The sequence below is a fragment of the Pseudophryne corroboree genome, chromosome 10 (assembly GCF_028390025.1).
Source record: "Pseudophryne corroboree isolate aPseCor3 chromosome 10, aPseCor3.hap2, whole genome shotgun sequence".
In the NCBI taxonomy this organism is placed as follows: domain Eukaryota; kingdom Metazoa; phylum Chordata; class Amphibia; order Anura; family Myobatrachidae; genus Pseudophryne; species Pseudophryne corroboree.
The window spans coordinates 84,014,905-84,034,655 of NC_086453.1; the positions used below are offsets into that span (position 1 = coordinate 84,014,905).

Here is a 19,751-nt window from a genome sequence, read left to right on the forward strand (position 1 = left end):
CTTCTGGTGCAGTTAGCGGGCCATGTCTCGTTATTTCTGGTCCAGGTAGTGGGCACCGTCCCGTTACTTCTGGTGCAGGTAGTGGGCAATGTCCTGTTACTTCTGGTGCAGGTAGCAGGCACCGTCCCGTTACTTCTGGTGCAGGTAGCAGGCACCATCCTGTTACTTCTGGTGCAGGTAGCGGGCACCTTCCCGTTACTTCTGGTGCAGGTAGCAGGCACTGTCTCGTTACTTCTGTGCAGGTAGTGGGCACCATCCCATTACTTCTGGTGCAGTTAGCGGGCCATGTCTCGTTATTTCTGGTCCAGGTAGTGGGTACCGTCCCGTTACTTCTGGTGCAGGTAGCAGGCACCGTCCCGTTACTTCTGGTGCAGGTAGCAGGCATCATATCATTACTTCTGGTGCAGGTAGCGGGCACCATCCCATTACTTCTGGTGCAGGTAGCGGGCACCATCCCGTTACTTCTGGTGCAGGTAGTGGGTAACGTCCTGTTACTTCTGGTGCAGTTAGCGGGCCATGTCTCGTTATTTCTGGTCCAGGTAGTGGGCACCGTCCCGTTACTTCTGGTGCAGGTAGCAGGCACCGTCCCGTTACTTCTGGTGCAGGTAGTGGGCAACGTCCCGTTACTTCTGGTGCAGGTAGCAGGCACCATCCCGTTACTTCTGGTGCAGGTAGCAGGCACGTTCCCATTACTTCTGGTGCAGGTAGCAGGCACCGTCCCGTTACTTCTGGTGCAGGTAGCAGTCACCATCCCGTTACTCCTGTGCAGGTAGCGGGCACCATCCCATTACTTCTGGTGCAGTTAGCGGGCCATGTCTCGTTATTTCTGGTCCAGGTAGTGGGCACCGTCCCGTTACTTCTGGTGCAGGTAGCAAGCACCGTCCTGTTACTTCTGGTGCAGGTAGCACTCAACATCCCGTTACTTTTCAGTGCAGGTAGCACTCAACATTCCGATACTTCTGGTGCAGGTAGCAGGCACCATCTCATTACTTCTGGTGCAGGTAGTGGGCAATGTCCTGTTACTTCTGGTGCAGTTAGCGGGCCATGTCTCGTTACTTCTGGTCCAGGTAGTGGGCACCGTCCTGTTACTTCTGGTGCAGGTAGCGGGCACCGTCCCGTTACTTCTGGTGCAGGTAGCATGCACCGTCCCGTTACTTCTGGTGCAGGTAGCAGGCATCATATCATTACTTCTGGTGCAGGTACCATCCCATTACTTCAGGTGCAGGTAGCGGGCACCATCCCGTTACTTCTGGTGCAGGTAGTGGGCAACGTCCTGTTATTTCTGATGCAGTTAGCGGGCCATGTCTCGTTATTTCTGGTCCAGGTAGCGTGCAGGTAGTGGGCACCGTCCCGTTACTTCTGGTGCAGGTAGTGGGCAACGTCCCGTTACTTCTGGTGCAGGCAGCAGGCACCATCCCGTTACTTCTGGTGCAGGTAGCAGGCACCGTCCTGTTACTTCTGGTGCAGGTAGCAGGCACCATATCATTACTTCTGGTGCAGGTAGCGGGCACCATCCCATTACTTCTGGTGCAGGTAGCGGGCACCATCCCGTTACTTCTGGTGCAGGTAGTGGGCAACGTCCCGTTACTTCTGGTGCAGTTAGCGGGCCATGTCTCGTTATTTCTAGTCCAGGTAGTGGGCACCGTCCCGTTACTTCTGGTGCAGGTAGCAGGCCCCGTCTCATTACTTCTGTGCAGGTAGCACGCACCGTCCTGTTACTTCTGTTGCAGGTAGCAGTCAACATCCCGTTACTTTTCAGTGCAGGTAGCACTCAACATCCCGTTACTTCTGGTGCAGGTAGCAGGCACCATCTCATTACTTCTGGTGCAGGTAGCGGGCACCATCTCGTTACTTCTGGTGCAGGTAGCGGGCACCATCACGTTACTTCTGGTGCAGGTAGTGGGCAACGTCCCGTTACTTCTGGTGCAGTTAGCGAGCCATGTCTCGTTACTTCTGGTCCAGGTAGTGGGCACCGTCCCGTTACTTTTGGTGCAAGTAGCAGGCACCGTCTCATTACTTCTGTGCAGGTAGCACGCACCGTCCTGTTACTTCTAGTGCAGGTAGCACTCAACATCCCGTTACTTTCAACATTCCGTTACTTCTGGTGCAGGTAGCAGGCACCATCTCATTACTTCTGGTGCAGGTAGTGGGCAATGTCCTGTTACTTCTGGTGCAGTTAGCGGGCCATGTCTCGTTACTTCTGGTCCAGGTAGTGGGCACCGTCCTGTTACTTCTGGTGCAGGTAGCGGGCACCGTCCCGTTACTTCTGGTGCAGGTAGCATGCACCGTCCCGATACTTCTGGTGCAGGTAGCAGGCATCATATCATTACTTCTGGTGCAGGTAGCGGGCACCATCCCATTACTTCAGGTGCAGGTAGCGGGCACCATCCCGTTACTTCTGGTGCAGGTAGTGGGCAACGTCCTGTTACTTCTGGTGCAGTTAGCGGGCCATGTCTCGTTATTTCTGGTCCAGGTAGTGGGCACCGTCCCGTTACTTCTGGTGCAGGTAGCAGGCACCGTCCCGTTACTTCTGGTGCCGGTAGTGGGCAACGTCCCGTTACTTCTGGTGCAGGTAGCAGGCACCGTCCCGTTACTTCTGGTGCAGGTAGCAGGCACCGTCCCGTTACTTCTGGTGCAGGTAGCAGGCACAGTCCCGTTACTTCTGTGCAGGTAATGGGCGCCGTCTCGTTACTTCTGGTGCAGGTAGCGGACACCATCTCATTACTTCTGGTGCAGGTAGCGGGCACCATCCCATTACTTCTGGTGCAGGTAGCGGGCACCATCCCATTACTTCTGGTGCAGGTAGCGGGCACCATCTCGTTACTTCTGGTGCAGGTAGCGGGCACTATCACGTTACTTCTGGTGCAGGTAGTGGGCAACGTCCCGTTACTTCTGGTGCAGTTAGCGAGCCATGTCTCGTTACTTCTGGTGCAGGTAGCGGGCACCATCCCATTACTTCTGGTGCAGGTAGCGGGCACCATCCCATTACTTCTGGTGCAGGTTGCGGGCACCATCTCGTTACTTCTGGTGCAGGTAGCGGGCACCATCACGTTACTTCTGGTGCAGGTAGTGGGCAACGTCCCATTACTTCTGGTGCAGGTAGTGGGCAACGTCCCGTTACTTCTGGTGCAGTTAGCGAGCCATGTCTCGTTACTTCTGGTGCAGGTAGCAGGCACCGTCCCGGTACTTCTGGTGCTGGTAGCGGGCACCATCCCATTACTTCTGGTGCAGGTAGCGGGCACCATCCCATTACTTCTGGTGCAGGTAGCGGGCACCATCTCGTTACTTCTGGTGCAGGTAGCGGGCACCATCACGTTACTTCTGGTGCAGGTAGTGGGCAACGTCCCGTTACTTCTGGTGCAGTTAGCGAGCCATGTCTCAATACTTCTGGTCCAGGTAGTGGGCACCGTCCCGTTACTTTTGGTGCAAGTAGCAGGCACCGTCTCATTACTTCTGTGCAGGTAGCACGCACCGTCCTGTTACTTCTAGTGCAGGTAGCACTCAACATCCCGTTACTTTCAACATTCCGATACTACTGGTGCAGGTAGCAGGCACCATCTCATTACTTCTGGTGCAGGTAGTGGGCAATGTCCTGTTACTTCAGGTGCAGTTAGCGGGCCATGTCTCGTTACTTCTGGTCCAGGTAGTGGGCACCGTCCTGTTACTTCTGGTGCAGGTAGCGGGCACCGTCCCGTTACTTCTGGTGCAGGTAGCATGCACCGTCCCGTTACTTCTGGTGCAGGTAGCAGGCATCATATCATTACTTCTGGTGCAGGTAGCGGGCACCATCCCATTACTTCAGGTGCAGGTAGCGGGCACCATCCCGTTACTTCTGGTGCAGGTAGTGGGCAACGTCCTGTTATTTCTGATGCAGTTAGCGGGCCATGTCTCGTTATTTCTGGTCCAGGTAGCGTGCAGGTAGTGGGCACCGTCCCGTTACTTCTGGTGCAGGTAGTGGGCAACGTCCCGTTACTTCTGGTGCAGGTAGCAGGCACCGTCCCGTTACTTCTGGTGCAGGTAGCAGGCACCGTCCCGTTACTTCTGGTGCAGGTAGCAGGCACCGTCCCGTTACTTCTGTGCAGGTAGTGGGCACCATCCCATTACTTCTGGTGCAGTTAGCGGGCCATGTCTCGTTATTTCTGGTCCAGGTAGTGGGCACCGTCCCGTTACTTCTGGTGCAGGTAGTGGGCAATGTCCTATTACTTCTGGTGCAGGTAGCAGGCACCGTCCCGTTACTTCTGGTGCAGGTAGCAGGCACCATCCTGTTACTTCTGGTGCAGGTAGCGGGCACCTTCCCGTTACTTCTGGTGCAGGTAGCAGGCACTGTCTCGTTACTTCTGTGCAGGTAGTGGGCACCATCCCATTACTTCTGGTGCAGTTAGCGGGCCATGTCTCGTTATTTCTGGTCCAGGTAGTGGGTACCGTCCCGTTACTTCTGGTGCAGGTAGCAGGCACCGTCCCGTTACTTCTGGTGCAGGTAGCAGGCATCATATCATTACTTCTGGTGCAGGTAGCGGGCACCATCCCATTACTTCTGGTGCAGGTAGCGGGCACCATCCCGTTACTTCTGGTGCAGGTAGTGGGCAACGTCCTGTTACTTCTGGTGCAGTTAGCGGGCCATGTCTCGTTATTTCTGGTCCAGGTAGTGGGCACCGTCCCGTTACTTCTGGTGCAGGTAGCAGGCACCGTCCCGTTACTTCTGGTGCAGGTAGTGGGCAACGTCCCGTTACTTCTGGTGCAGGTAGCAGGCACCATCCCGTTACTTCTGGTGCAGGTAGCAGGCACGTTCCCATTACTTCTGGTGCAGGTAGCAGGCACCGTCCCGTTACTTCTGGTGCAGGTAGCAGGCACCGTCCCGTTACTCCTGTGCAGGTAGCGGGCACCATCCCATTACTTCTGGTGCAGTTAGCGGGCCATGTCTCGTTATTTCTGGTCCAGGTAGTGGGCACCGTCCCGTTACTTCTGGTGCTGATAGCAAGCACCGTCCTGTTACTTCTGGTGCAGGTAGCACTCAACATCCCGTTACTTTTCAGTGCAGGTAGCACTCAACATTCCGATACTTCTGGTGCAGGTAGCAGGCACCATCTCATTACTTCTGGTGCAGGTAGTGGGCAATGTCCTGTTACTTCTGGTGCAGTTAGCGGGCCATGTCTCGTTACTTCTGGTCCAGGTAGTGGGCACCGTCCTATTACTTCTGGTGCAGGTAGCGGGCACCGTCCCGTTACTTCTGGTGCAGGTAGCATGCACCGTCCCGTTACTTCTGGTGCAGGTAGCAGGCATCATATCATTACTTCTGGTGCAGGTAGCGGGCACCATCCCATTACTTCAGGTGCAGGTAGCGGGCACCATCCCATTACTTCTGGTGCAGGTAGTGGGCAACGTCCTGTTATTTCTGATGCAGTTAGCGGGCCATGTCTCGTTATTTCTGGTCCAGGTAGCGTGCAGGTAGTGGGCACCGTCCCGTTACTTCTGGTGCAGGTAGTGGGCAACGTCCCGTTACTTCTGGTGCAGGTAGCAGGCACCGTCCCGTTACTTCTGGTGCAGGTAGCAGGCACCGTCCCGTTACTTCTGGTGCAGGTAGCAGGCACCGTCCCGTTACTTCTGTGCAGGTAGTGGGCACCATCCCATTACTTCTGGTGCAGTTAGCGGGCCATGTCTTGTTATTTCTGGTCCAGGTAGTGGGCACCGTCCCGTTACTTCTGGTGCAGGTAGTGGGCAATGTCCTGTTACTTCTGGTGCAGGTAGCAGGCACCGTCCCATTACTTCTGGTGCAGGTAGCAGGCACCATCCCGTTACTTCTGGTGCAGGTAGCGGGCACCGTCCCGTTACTTCTGGTGCAGGTAGCATGCACCGTCCCGTTACTTCTGGTGCAGGTAGCAGGCATCATATCATTACTTCTGGTGCAGGTAGCGGGCACCATCCCATTACTTCAGGTGCAGGTAGCGGGCACCATCCCGTTACTTCTGGTGCAGGTAGTGGGCAACGTCCTGTTATTTCTGATGCAGTTAGCGGGCCATGTCTCGTTATTTCTGGTCCAGGTAGCGTGCAGGTAGTGGGCACCGTCCCGTTACTTCTGGTGCAGGTAGTGGGCAATGTCCCGTTACTTCTGGTGCAGGCAGCAGGCACCATCCCGTTACTTCTGGTGCAGGTAGCAGGCACCGTCCCGTTACTTCTGTGCAGGTAGTGGGCACCATCCCATTACTTCTGGTGCAGTTAGCGGGCCATGTCTCGTTATTTCTGGTCCAGGTAGTGGGCACCGTCCCGTTACTTCTGGTGCAGGTAGTGGGCAATGTCCCGTTACTTCTGGTGCAGGTAGCAGGCACCGTCCCGTTACTTCTGGTGCAGGTAGCAGGCACCATCCTGTTACTTCTGGTGCAGGTAGCGGGCACCTTCCCGTTACTTCTGGTGCAGGTAGCAGGCACTGTCTCGTTACTTCTGGTGCAGGTAATGGGCACCGTCTCGTTACTTCTGGTAAAGGCAGCGGGCACCGTCTCGTTACTTCTGGTGCAGGTAGTGGACACCGTCTCATTACTTCTGGTGCAGGTAGCGGGCACCATCCCATTACTTCTGGTGCAGGTAGCGGCACCATCCCATTACTTCTGGTGCAGGTAGCGGGCACCATCTCGTTACTTCTGATGCAGGTAGCGAGCACCATCACGTTACTTCTGGTGCAGGTAGCGGGCACCATCTCGTTACTTCTGGTGCGTGTAGCGGACACCGTCTCATTACTTCAGGTGCAGGTAGCGGGCACCATCCCATTACTTCTGGTGCAGGTAGCGGGCACCATTCCATTACTTCTGGTGCAGGTAGCGGCACCATCCCATTACTTCTGGTGCAGGTAGCGGGCACCATCTCGTTACTTCTGATGCAGGTAGCGAGCACCATCACGTTACTTCTGGTGCAGGTAGCGGGCACCATCTCGTTACTTCTGGTGCAGGTAGCAGGTACCGTCCCATTACTTCTGGTGCAGGTAGCAGGCACAGTCCCGTTACTTCTGGTGCAGGTAGTGGGCACCGTCCCCTTATTTCTGGTGCAGGTAGCAGGCACCGTCCCGTTACTTCTGGTGCAGGTAGCAGGCACCGTCCCGTTACTTCTGGTGCAGGTAGCAGGCACCGTCCCGTTACTTCTGGTGCAGGTAGCAGGAACCGTCCTGTTACTTCTGGTGCAGGTAGCAGGCACCGTCCCGTTACTTCTGGTGCAGGTAGCGGGCATCGTCCCGTTACTTCTGGTGCAGGTAGCAGGCACCGTCCTGTTACTTCTGGTGCAGGTAGCAGGCACCGTCCCGTTACTTCTGGTGCAGGTAGTAGGTTACTCCGTGTCTCTATATACTGTATCTTACTACAGCAGGACCTTATAATGATGATAACTTTACACGCTGTACATCAGCGGCCATTTTATTTCTGTGGTAACATTCTGAGACAGTGATGTGCTCTGCTCATGCACTTTATTAACTCCTAACAAGTTGAAAGAGTCACGGCCCCATATGAAAACAATATATTACCGTAAACATGCCAGCTTAGGAATTAGCTTCTGAGACGTAACATGTACACAGCTAAATTCACCCAATGTGGGTAGCAGCGGCCACCCTGTCGCCCTCCAAAAATGAATCCTATAGGGCTGAAGCAGAACTGATCGCACCTACATTGTGCACATGGAAATAGATGCGGATACCCACCGGTATGCTGAGCTGTACACAGCTACACAACTGCACCGCCCTACCACTTGTTTGACAGCTGTCATCATTATCTGCACCAGGCCACGGAGACTGAAATCAGATACATCCCAGATCGACACATCCCACAATTAAATATACACCCCCCCTCCACACACACTAAACTTAGTCTACGGATGAACTTTCCCGTAGATGCGTGCCTTTAGCTGCAGAGCTTGTGCGGAGCTAAATACTGCACGATGCCTCTGCAAAATGAACTTCCGTGCAACGGTATCGGCAGTCCCCATATCCGAAACCGTGCGTGGGGGACAAGTAGGGCAATATTCGGTTTATACAATGAATTTTAGGTGGACTACCCTCCCCCCTCTCTCCCAGCTGGACAACAACTAAGGATCCTCCTCCACCTTTCAAATCCTTATACTGCTGAGTTACCCTCTTCTCCCTATGGGCTTCTCTCAGTCAAACAGCTCCTGGTCACTACAATTACTGGCTGCTACATGGCCTGAGAGCTCCCACAGTGCAAAGTCCTGTCAGCTCAGCAGCACTCTGAGCTGGTAAAACATTTGTGCATGCCATCATACAGTCTCTAATACAGGCCACTGGCAGTCATGTGCCTCCAAGACTGGAGAAACCCAAAAAGGCCAAAGCTGACAAGAAAGGTAACGTCTTCATTTTACCTCCCATGTCTTCCTCCCTTTGGACATTGACCTCAAACCCTGCTTGCTTGTAGGCAAGTCCGCTGATTGTGAGTGTGACAGGGAAAATGTAATGGCGGTATCATATCTGTACAGTGTTAACTCATTAGGCAGTGGTGCAGCTGAAAGCATTTAACCTCTTGCATGGTCTTCCCTGGTGCGGACAGGGTTAATTCTATGTCATTATCTCTTAACAAATAGTGATAAACTAACAAGTGTCTTTGCTGGTGTGGTAGATTCTCTGGGCTTTCAGCTGTGTTTCTGTGTTGCTAGATAAAGTCTGTACAACGCTTTATTATATATTTAATTTTTTGTCATTTGTTTCATTATGTCTGGACCGTGCCTAGAAAGAATTATTTGCAAAAATGGATGTAAGATGTTGAATGACATAATGTTGTTGTATTTTATTTCTTCTAATACCAGTTTTAGACCACAAATACCCCATAGATTGAACGGGTGTGGTTCATTAGGTCGACATGAGTTAGATCGACATACATTGTGTCAACCACGTTTAGTCAACATGCATTAGGCCAACATGATCACTAGGTCGACATGGACATTAGGTCAACATGGAAAACAGGTCGACATGAGTTTTTTTTACTTTTTTTGGTGTAGTTTTTAGCGAAAAGTGACGGGGAACCCCAACTAGTGCACCGTGACCCCTCGCATGGCTCGCGCTTCGGGCACAGGTTACCGTTCCCAATTGTAGTCCACGTGGATCGTTAAGTATGAAAAAGGTAAATAATGAAAACAATTGTGAAAAACGCATGTCGACCTAGTGATCACGTCGACCTAATGCATGTCGACCAAATGTGATCGACCCAATGTATGTCGACCTAGCTCACGTCGACCTAATGACCTCCATCCAGATTTAATTTATAAAAGCCATCGGTCGAAAAATTTATCTTTTTTTCTATTAAAATAAAATAGCACTTTAAATTCCATTTACAAATCTTTTTCCAAATTAAAAATAAAAACATTTTTCAACAATCTCCCGTTTTAACGTCCAAATCTCAGTTTTCCTAAATGTAGAAATAAAACCTATGGCGGATGTATTAATATAGATCGCCACCCATCGCAGCGATGTTGATCGCATATGTACTAACATATGCGATCAACATCGCATTGCGGTGATGGAGGCCCCCCGCGATACCTGTGAGGTGGTGTGTGGGGGGTCTCCATCACCTCCCTGAGGTGTCCACATTGCTCCCACACCGAGAAGCAGCAGCAGGCTGTCCCCGATGCCTCCTCCTCCCCGCAGCCGGAAGGACATCCGGCTGCGTTGCTAGGGGGAGGAGGAGTTTACTTTCCGGGTCCAGGCTTCCTGGAGGAAGGTATGCCGGGGGGAGAGGGGTCGGCGGCAGAGGTGGCGGGTTGCGGCGGCCGGTGATAAGAAGCCCATAGACTTCTATAGGGTATCGTCGTTGGCAAAAATGTGGCGGCCGGGTGTTGGTACATACGAAAATGCAATAAAAACCCCGAAAACAGGGGTTTTAGCGCATTTTCCCTTTAGTACATCCCGCCCTAAAAGTCAGATTTTTTTCCCTTGGGTTGCAGGTACAATACCCCTTGCTTATCACCCATTGTGCACAATTCTGTCATTTGCACAGCTTTATGTATTTGTGCCTTCTTGTCCAATACATTCTAGGTTATTTATTCTAAGCAAGGCTTGCTGGTTTTTGTAGTCCCATGGCCACTGCTTTCTCAAGTTACCTACACAATATGCTTTAACTACACCTAGGATAGTTATTCCTGCCTGTGTGACTTGAGTAACCAAGCTGAACAGCTTTTCAAAGGTTACATTTAATTTACACAAAAACAGATCATTGCCTCAATATGCCGGCATATATAAATAGCATGGAAATCCAACATTCATCTATAACGTGAAGTTAATATTTACCATTTGTCTTCTATGAGTATGCAAACAGTGCAATGTGCAATCTTCTAAATCTGATCTGTGAAATACAGAGCACAGAGGATAATGAAGTATGCCTACAGAATATGTATACAACGCATGAAGAATCTGCAAAACTGAACATATTAGTATTGTCATTGTTAATTGATGATACACTAACACCTGCTGCAGAGCTATATAAAGTAAGCATTCTATGCCGGAATTATTACAGAATGTGATTACAGTTATAAGGCACAGGTAACCTAGAACAATAAGGTTCCCTCTCCAGAAATGGAAGCAGTACCAGCTGGAGGATGAAGTGACTGGCACATGTGATGTGCTGGTACAGCGATTGGTGTAGGGATTAAAATGTTGTCATTTGACTTTGTAAAACATTAGGAGAATTGAACAGAGGTTTGAAGTTTAATTTCAACTCAAATAGCTGCGGACACTCCCTGATATTAAAAAAATGCCGTCAATTTATTTTATTTATAGTACCCATTTGCAAAAAAATCCATATTATGGATTTGAACATTATATAAGGAGTGAACTGTTATATAACTATATCATTATATAATTGAGCGATCGGTCACAGTATTGGGGTGATTATTATTTAATAGCACATGTAAGGACGTTACGTGGCATTTTTATACTGGCCGATGTTTGGCATCTAGCCTCAGATTTCACTTCTCAAATTCTTTATTGGTCTTTGCGGTCTGTAACCATATAGTAATCCCAAAGCTAAACGTATAATAATAATAATAATAATAATAATAATTAATAATTGTGTACTATAATGTTGTTTTATACTGCAACTTACACAATGTGTAATATTGGTCTTAATTGGTACTAAACAAGAACAGACTACAATATGTGGAAATCTAGCAGCTTATTTCTTTTCTTTTTTTTTTTTTTTAAACATTAGATTTTTATTTAAATTTTTTTCACACAGAAATGGGGAACAGAAAAAAGAGTAAAGGGGAACATAGGGGTAGTCCGGAATGGTTACCATAATCAAAGCACTTCGCACAGTTGGTTACATTGGGCGTTCAGATTCAAGAAGAAGAGAAAAAAAACACAAAAAAAGAGGCTTAGCACAAACCAACAAAAAGAAAAAACATTTATTTTTTTTAAAGAAATTGTCTGATAACACAACATTCTTAAAGAGGTCAATCTAGGTGGGGTGAAGCACAGATAAATCAATTGGAGAGCCTAGCAGCTTATTTCATTGGTTAGAAATTAGAATGCATGCTTCTGAATTATTATTCTGATTATTATACTGTACAGAAAGGATTAGTCTGGATGGGCTAAAAACTGTTGACTGAAAGCACTCTGTAGACAGCAAAAGCACCGGCGACGTCTGAAAACTGTGACACATCATTTCAGAAAGTAAAGCACAATGTGCCAGATGTATTAAGCCTGGAGACGGCATAAGGAAGTGATAAACCAGTGATAAGTGCAAGGTGAGAATGCACCAGCCAATCAGATCCTAACTGTTAATTTACATATTGGCACTGATTGGTGCGTTTATCACCTTGAACTTATCACTAGTTTATCACTTCCTTATGCCTTCTCCAGGTTAATACATCTGCCCCAATATTCCAAAGTGCGATATGTTTGCAGATTCATATTCACTAAAATAAATATTTTTTTCTAAATAACTATTGTAACAAAATTGCAATATATTTAATAGGAAAGTATTTTTCACATACACTGTATACTTGTTATGGCGTCTACTTATTTTATTCTGTTGGCCTGTAAATAGTGACAGCAATTGATAGGTTTAGCCAGCGAATAGCCACACTCATATCTCTATATATATATATATATATATAAATGCGAAAGCCCTCACCCACTCACTGATAGGCTCATCACTAATTCTCTTACTTCCCGATATGTTAGGAAGCTGAAATTTAACATAGTTATTCTTCAGGTGGGAAACAGGAAAACTACGTAATAAGAATTTTTATAAACCTCCCCTAAGGGGATGAACAGGGGGTTGACATACAGACGTCATTACTGATGTATGGCTTGTGTTGCGTCAACGATAACGCCCAAACGGACAATCGGATCGAAATTTGGATTGCACCTCCAGTGGGTAGAATTTCATAAACTACAAAACTGGACCTGTCACTTTTAACATATCTGTTCCCTGGGTAACGCCAAGAACCATGGATTAATATTTACTTACTTTAAGATGTTTCAAATGTTTATCTCTATAGATTTACTAGCTTTTTAACACTCATTAATATTTACAACTGTGAAAAACAGAAACTCCCGTGCGAAGAACAGGTAGAACACCTAGTTGTAATATAAGTGACATCATCATGGTATCCTGTATACTCTGTATTCAGGATAACTATAATGATGTTATACAGTATACTGAGGCATAGTTTTCTCCTAGCTAGTAGAGAGGAGGGGATGCGGTCAATTTACCTACAATCAGCATCGCGGTCAAAATACCGACAGCCATTGACCGACGGTCAAAATCCTGACATGGTCAAAAAACAGACATGGTCAAAATACAGACATGGTCAAAATCCTGACATTTAACATGTCGACAGGTCAAAAAGTTAACATGTTTTTCATGATTTTTTCATTGAACTTGTTCATACTTTGCCATTCCAGTGGACCTGGAGGGGGAATATAATAGTGTGCATAAGGACACGGTACACTAGCCATGCAAGGGGACACGGTACACTTACACAGTGCCCATGTCGACCTATGTTGACATACACATAAAAAACCAATGAAAAACTCTTGTCGACTTTTTGACCTGTCGACATTTTAAATGTCGGTATTTTGACCTTGTCGTTGTTTTGACCTTATTGGGATTTTCACAGTCGGTCAATTATTATCGGGTTTTGACCATCTAATTGTAGGTATTTCACACTGATCCCGTTTATTTTGAATTCACATAAACCTCATAAACAAGCTTTGGTGCTAATGTTCCAAAATTAACATATGCAGAGAGACCTTTAAATATGCAAATTTGTGTTACAAATGTAAGTTTCGGTGTTGCCTGTAGTTTTAATTTCATTTATTTACTTATTAGCAGTTTCTTATATAGCACAGCATATTCCGTTGCGCTTTACAATTAGAACAACAGTTATAAAACAAAACTGGGCAAAGACAGACAGATATAGAGGTAGGAAGGCCCTGCTCGCAAGCTTACAATCTATAGGGAAAGGTGTTAATGTTGTGCAAAACACAATGGAGCTGTGTGGGAGCGTTCATTAAGCACTTATGGGTATATTTATCATAGATCGCATTTTCACAGCGGTACATAACATTCATCAGTATGACAGCTTGCTGCAGTATCACTGAGGGGTCTATTCATGTTAAGGGGGGTACTCATGGAGCGATCGCTGCTTAAAATCTAAGCAATCTGACTAGATTTTTTTAGATTTTAAGCAGTGATCTCTCCGTGTGTGCCCCTCACAGCGATAGCGATGCGCAGCCCCGCACATCGCTATCGCTGGTGCTAGATTGGCCTGCATGTAGGCCAATCTAGCAGGTCGCTCACTTCACCCGCCGGGTGAAATGAGCGGCCCCCCGTCTCCAGCCGCACGCTCAGCACACATCGCGCTGTGCTGAGTGGGGGGAGAGATGTGCACTGAGCGGTTCGCTCAGCACACATCTCCTCCCAAATCGGGGTGTGAATACCGCCCTTAAGAGTGCGATGTTTAGGTTTTAGTTATCTTTAAACATATTATATCATGGTTTCCTTTTTGTTTTGTTTTTTGCTATTCATGTACACTAACCTTTTTCTGGTATATACCTGGATCTGGTATATTGGGGGTCTATCCAAGCCACAAAATAAAGCTCCGGCAGAAGGCTCCATGGCATTAAAGTATGAAATCTTAATTGCGCCTGTGGTGGCCTAAGAGGCCACACATCCCAATAAAAAAAAAAATCTGTTCAATAAGACTGTATATGTATGAGCAGATGATACTGCAAAGACACTATGGTATATACTGCATGCCTGCAACTAGCATTGTTTTCCAACACCTGTGTGTACAGAGAGAGAGACCCCTTACATATACATTGTGTTGTTGCAGGAAAGTAGTGTCTGTGCCAGTGTTTGTGTTTTGTTCTAAGGATCCTATTATCTTGTCTATTCTACCTATGAACAGCTGTGCACTCCTAACCCTACACCCCCCCTTCCCTCCCTCCTCACACAACAAACATTTCAATATTTGTCTAGTGGCTGAGAAATGCAGATTGCTGATTGGCTGCGGATATGACATGTGCATTGTGATTGCCTGCAACAATACTGTATGTTTCAGTGCTATGCTAGTGTGGAATTAACGAACTGTAAATCAGCATCTACACTGCAGTACCTGCCTCGGATGGATGAGATAGGTTGGCTTTGATATGTTTAAAATAATATATATTAGACTTTCTTTATACAGTGTACTAAATTAGATGCTGTGTTAACGTGACGCAATTTAATTATGTTGTTTATTATTGTATTGTTTACTACTTAGCGCACAGGCGTATTTATAATGAGTGCAGTGTGTGCGGTGCACACAGGCCCTCGCGGGTCAGGGGGGCCCACCACACCGCACACCCTGCAACCGTTAATTTAAATACCCTCCAGTGTCCCAGAGCGCCGTCATTTTCCCGGTGATTCGCACATGCACAGTAGGAAAATCACTGTGAAAATGCCCACCACACCATTTTCCTGGTGATTTGCGCATGCGCTCCAGGCTCTGGGACATCGCTAGGGTCCTCTAGGGACTCTAGTGCCCAGAGCTGTGCAGCACTGTCGGCTAGAGAGGAGATGGTCAAGATGGATCCTGCACATTGGCCTCCCCCTCTCTAGATGCGCACCTGACTCGACGCCTAGTTATTCGACTTTTAACATAGTATACTAAACATGGACGGGATGTGGGCGAATTAAGGCTTGACCTAACATGTCCCAATTTTTAAAGGACATGTTGGGAATTGTGCATTAATTCATCAGCATAGAGAGCCACATACTTGCACTTAAAATCTGACTAGAAAACTTGATGCTTTTTAGCCAAGTATAATTCAGTTTTTATACTATCATAGAACAATAATCCAAAAGTCCGTACTACAGTGACAAATGCTACAGTAGTTGTTTGGCTTTACATACCAGGCAATACCTTGACAGGAAATCCTGAGTCAGATATGATTCTATCTTTGCTCATATGAAACATGTCAGTCGAGTATTATTTTAAAGATGCCACTTTACTACCCATACAAAGTTAGACACACATGTCAGCAAAGCAATGGAGGTATTTTTTGCATTACCTTTGCCCGCCATGTGTACCTATAACATTGATTTTTCTCACCTTCCCTAGAAAGCAGCACAGCTCACGGTCAGTCAGGTGATGCTCTGTCTGTCTCTGATGTTTACGCTGTATGTTGGCGTCACCAGTGGTCGATGTTCCAGGCTGCGCTCCAGGGAGATGTTGTGCGGATCTGAACTGGTGGATATGCTGCAATTCATATGTGGCACTAGAGGCTTCTATGTCAGTATGTATCTCATTCACGAGGCGACTCTGGACTCTGGGCTCTTCTGGGGCTCTCAGTAACGGATCAAATGATGGGACATGTAGTATGACAAGAGTTGTAGAGCTGTCGATGGTATGAAAGAGGAGACTACAGTATTTTACTAAGGATGGAAACAGTATAAAAAGTCATTTTACCATGTGCTAATGTGGACCTGTAACTAGTAGCATATCTAGAGACCGGGGGCTTGTGGCAAAGTAATGGACTTGCTTAACCGCATCGCAATGTCAGGGTGTCCTGTGTGGTGTACTTCTGGCCACAACATCATGGAGGCTCTGGCCAGGAGATTGGACCAAAGGTGAAGGCCGGGGTAACTTATGGAGAACTTAACAGTTGAGGATTGCAGAGCCAGGTGGCACCTGGTATCTGGGCCAGTTGTTTGTTATGGTGCTGCCTGTCACTCACCCACAACGAAGACATACATCTGTGAGCTCCTCAATATCCTTGGCTCCTGTATTCTTGTAGCACAGGAACTGGTGACAACCCTGAGACATGAGGGTGATGTTATACTTATGCGTACAGTTAAAGAGTGAGCCCATACCTCCAAATATTGATTCTTCTCTAATGGGGCATACACACTATGCAATATCGCATACGATCTGGCTGATATCGGCTGGTTCATTGCGATATTGTATAGTGTGTATGCACGATACAGGATATTGCATGCTTCTGCGGGTCATATCCTGCATCTCACGTCGGACCTGCATGCAGAGGCATTGGGGGGACTCAGAGACATTGGGGGGTATTCAATTATGTGCCATTTTTTCGGCTAGCCCAAAAAATGGCATTAATTCGACCATGGATTTTCCATTACGGGTCCATTTTCACCTGTTTTTTTTTAAATCCTTTTTGCCTGTGCCTTTTCACTTTTTTTGTGTGCGAAAAACTGACCCAAAAAATGGGTGAAAACACCCGCAAATTCAACATAACATGTGGATCAGCAGCAAATTCACCGATCTACCTGGTTTTGCCTGTGCCGGATTTTTTGACCAGTCAAAAAAATCAGCACGGACAATTGGGGGTAATTCTGAGTTGCTCGCAGCAGGAACTTTATTAGCAATTGGGCAAAACCATGTGCACTGCAGGGAGAGCAGATGTAACATGTGCAGAGAGAGTTAGATTTGGGTGTGATGTGTTCAATCTGCAATCTAAATTGCACTGTAAAAATAAAGCAGCCAGTATTTACCCTGCACAGAAACAAAAAAAACCACCCAAATCTAACTCTCTCTGCATATGTTATATCTGCCCCCCCTGCAGTGCACATGGTTTTGCCCAACTGCTAACAAAGTTCCTGCTGCGATCAACTCAAAATTACCCCCATTGAATAGAGCAAATCTAATTCACCCTAAAAACGGACAATGAATTTTCGACTGGTCAAAAAATCCGGCAATAATTGAATACCCCCCATTGTGTGCAGCCATTTGGTAGACTAAAACAAAAATTAATCTCAGTGGAACCAATTCCCTAAAAACTACTATTGCATCCATGATGTCATAGATCTAAAATAATCAGGACAAAATTGGCCATGCCATGAATATGACTAGAACCCAGCATGGAATACATATGATATCCTGGCAGACGGGAAGCTGGCTGTCCCTCTACCGACAGAGGCATCCCGTCTGCCGGATCCTGGCAGCGTGTACCCTCATGGGCTCGTTTCTCTCGCCACAGATTCTATTCCCACTTGGTTGGTAGCACAGACCCACCAACCGAGTGGGAATACAGAGCGTTTGTCGGGATTCCGGGCATTGGTATTTATCCGGCTGCCGGGATTCCAGAATCAGTCTCCTGAACGCCGGAATCCTGACAGCCGGTATATTGACTGCATACCTCGTATACTGACTTGTTAAAGTATCATGATAGCTTAATAAGTTGCAAGCTCGTTGGAAAATTTTCCTTTGTGGTACAGTAACATGCTTTTTTCCTTTCTATTTCAGGTAAACCTGGCTCCATCCGCAGCCGTTCCCGACCTGGTATAGTGGACGAATGTTGCTTCTGTGGCTGCAGCGTTTCTATACTGGAATCTTACTGCGCTGCTCCAATTACTAACACCACCGGCAAAGAAGGTCAGTTTACAGCAGTATTACGGGGTATTGGGGTTTGGTCACCAAAGAAGCCCACTTATTTACATTTTCCCCTTTGTGAGCAGTACATTTTCTATTACCACATATCACAGCAATAAAGAGAAAACTTACTGTTTGTATTTATCCAGAACTCAGCTGCAAGGGCATACTAACCGTAAGCAGCAGGAGTTCATTTACAACAAAGTCTGGTCAGTCTCCACCATTCTGTGCCTGAATTACCAGATGTGTTCTGCGCTTTCTTACACAACAAACTTTTTATAGCCATTCTCTAATCTCTCCAGACAGACAATTTCCAAAATATTTGAGTCCTGACTCAGGACCCGATATAGGGCCTAATTCAAACCTGATTGGTGCTGTGAGTTTTCGCACAGCAGCCGATCAGGTCTGAACTGCGCATGAACCGGCGCCGCAGTGCTCCGGCGAATGCCAGAGGGCCGACAGCTGTCTCAGCCCTTCAATCGCCTTTGCCTGATTGACAGGCAGAGGCGGCCATTGGGCCGGAGGGGGTGGGCCTGTGGTGTCTGGCCACCATTTAGTGGACGCGGTCCGGGCAATGCAGGTGTGCCCGGACCGTTGGGGGGGGCGCAGCGGGTAGCTCCCTGTCAGCGCGCAGCAGCTGCGCTGGCAGAGAGCTACTCCTGAAGTACAAAAGCATCACCGCTGTGCAATGCTTTTGTACTTGTGCGGCGGGGTAGGGCCTGACGTGCGGGGCGGACAAGCCCTGTGCTGGGCGGCCCCCGGTCTGTGACTGATCATAGATGTGCTAAATTTAGCATATCTACGATCAGGTCTGAATTAGGCCCACAGACCTGATCGCTGCTGTGCGTTTTCGCACACCGGGAAATTATCGATGGACTGCACATGCGTATGCACCGCAATGCGCACACGCGTCGCCAAACAACAACAGGCATCGCCGAACATCGACAGGCTGGTGCAAACATTTTGATCGCACAGCCATTTGCATGCTGATTGAAAGGAAGAGGCCATTCGTGGGCAGTAACTGACCGTTTTCTGGGAGTGTCAGTGAAAACGCAGGCGTGCCCAAGCGTTTTCAGGGTGGGTGTGTGACGTCAGCTCCGACCCCGATCAGCCTGTTCTCAACCCACAGTAGGAGTAAATCCTGGGCTGCGCACAGACTGCACACAGTGGGAAAATCATTCGATGGTGAGTGAGGTGCGAATGGATTTGCAGCTGTCCGCTGACTGAGGGACATTTTCACACGGCGTGCACATGCGATCGCACACTTCTATGGGTGAATTCACACTCCCCTTGGGCGGCAACTATCTGATCGCAGGACAGCAAAATTAGCAGCCCAGCTATCAGGTCTGAATTAGGCCCCCAGTCAGAAAGTAATATATAAAAATTACTAAATAGCTGTATATACAAAAAAAGGGATGTTTGATTGTGGTGTTAATTAAACCATGCCTACTTTCTGCTAATTGACATAACATGCCGATGTGGTATGGAAACATGGCAGTATCTCTCCTTCTATGTAGAACATCATTCAGTATATGTTTTATGGTTAACCCTCTAATAAAACAAAGTGCCCCCATCCCTGACATGCTTTGTTCAAAGCTCAGAATGCAGCAAATCAATAAAGCCTATTGACAAACATGGGCGCCAGAACATTTTTTGGTTGGGAGGAGCCAAGATAAAATCTCACTTTGGCGCCCCTAGCTCCTGGCCACCTTAGACAGGTCTCTTGCACCTGTATGGAACTCTATGGAGCAGCTGAGAGTGGCCCCTTGTACACATTACACCTGGTAGAGCCCCTTATACACATTATGCACGGTAGAGCCCATTACACACATTATGCACGGTAGAGCCCATTACACACATTATACCAGGTAGAGCCCATTATACAC

General features: G+C 47.8%; 1 protein-coding gene across 1 annotated transcript in view; it reads left to right on the forward strand.

Moving 5' to 3' along the window:
- The first annotated feature begins 7,861 nt into the window (after positions 1-7,861).
- LOC134966085 (insulin-like growth factor III) overlaps positions 7,862-19,751 on the forward strand; it is a 37,300-nt gene continuing 25,410 nt past the window's right edge. The window contains exons 1-3 of the mRNA XM_063942559.1: positions 7,862-8,331; positions 15,592-15,766; positions 17,740-17,868. Of these exons, the coding sequence (XP_063798629.1) occupies positions 8,281-8,331; positions 15,592-15,766; positions 17,740-17,868 (355 nt within the window). The 5' untranslated portion in view covers positions 7,862-8,280. The remainder of the gene's footprint in view (positions 8,332-15,591; positions 15,767-17,739; positions 17,869-19,751) is intronic.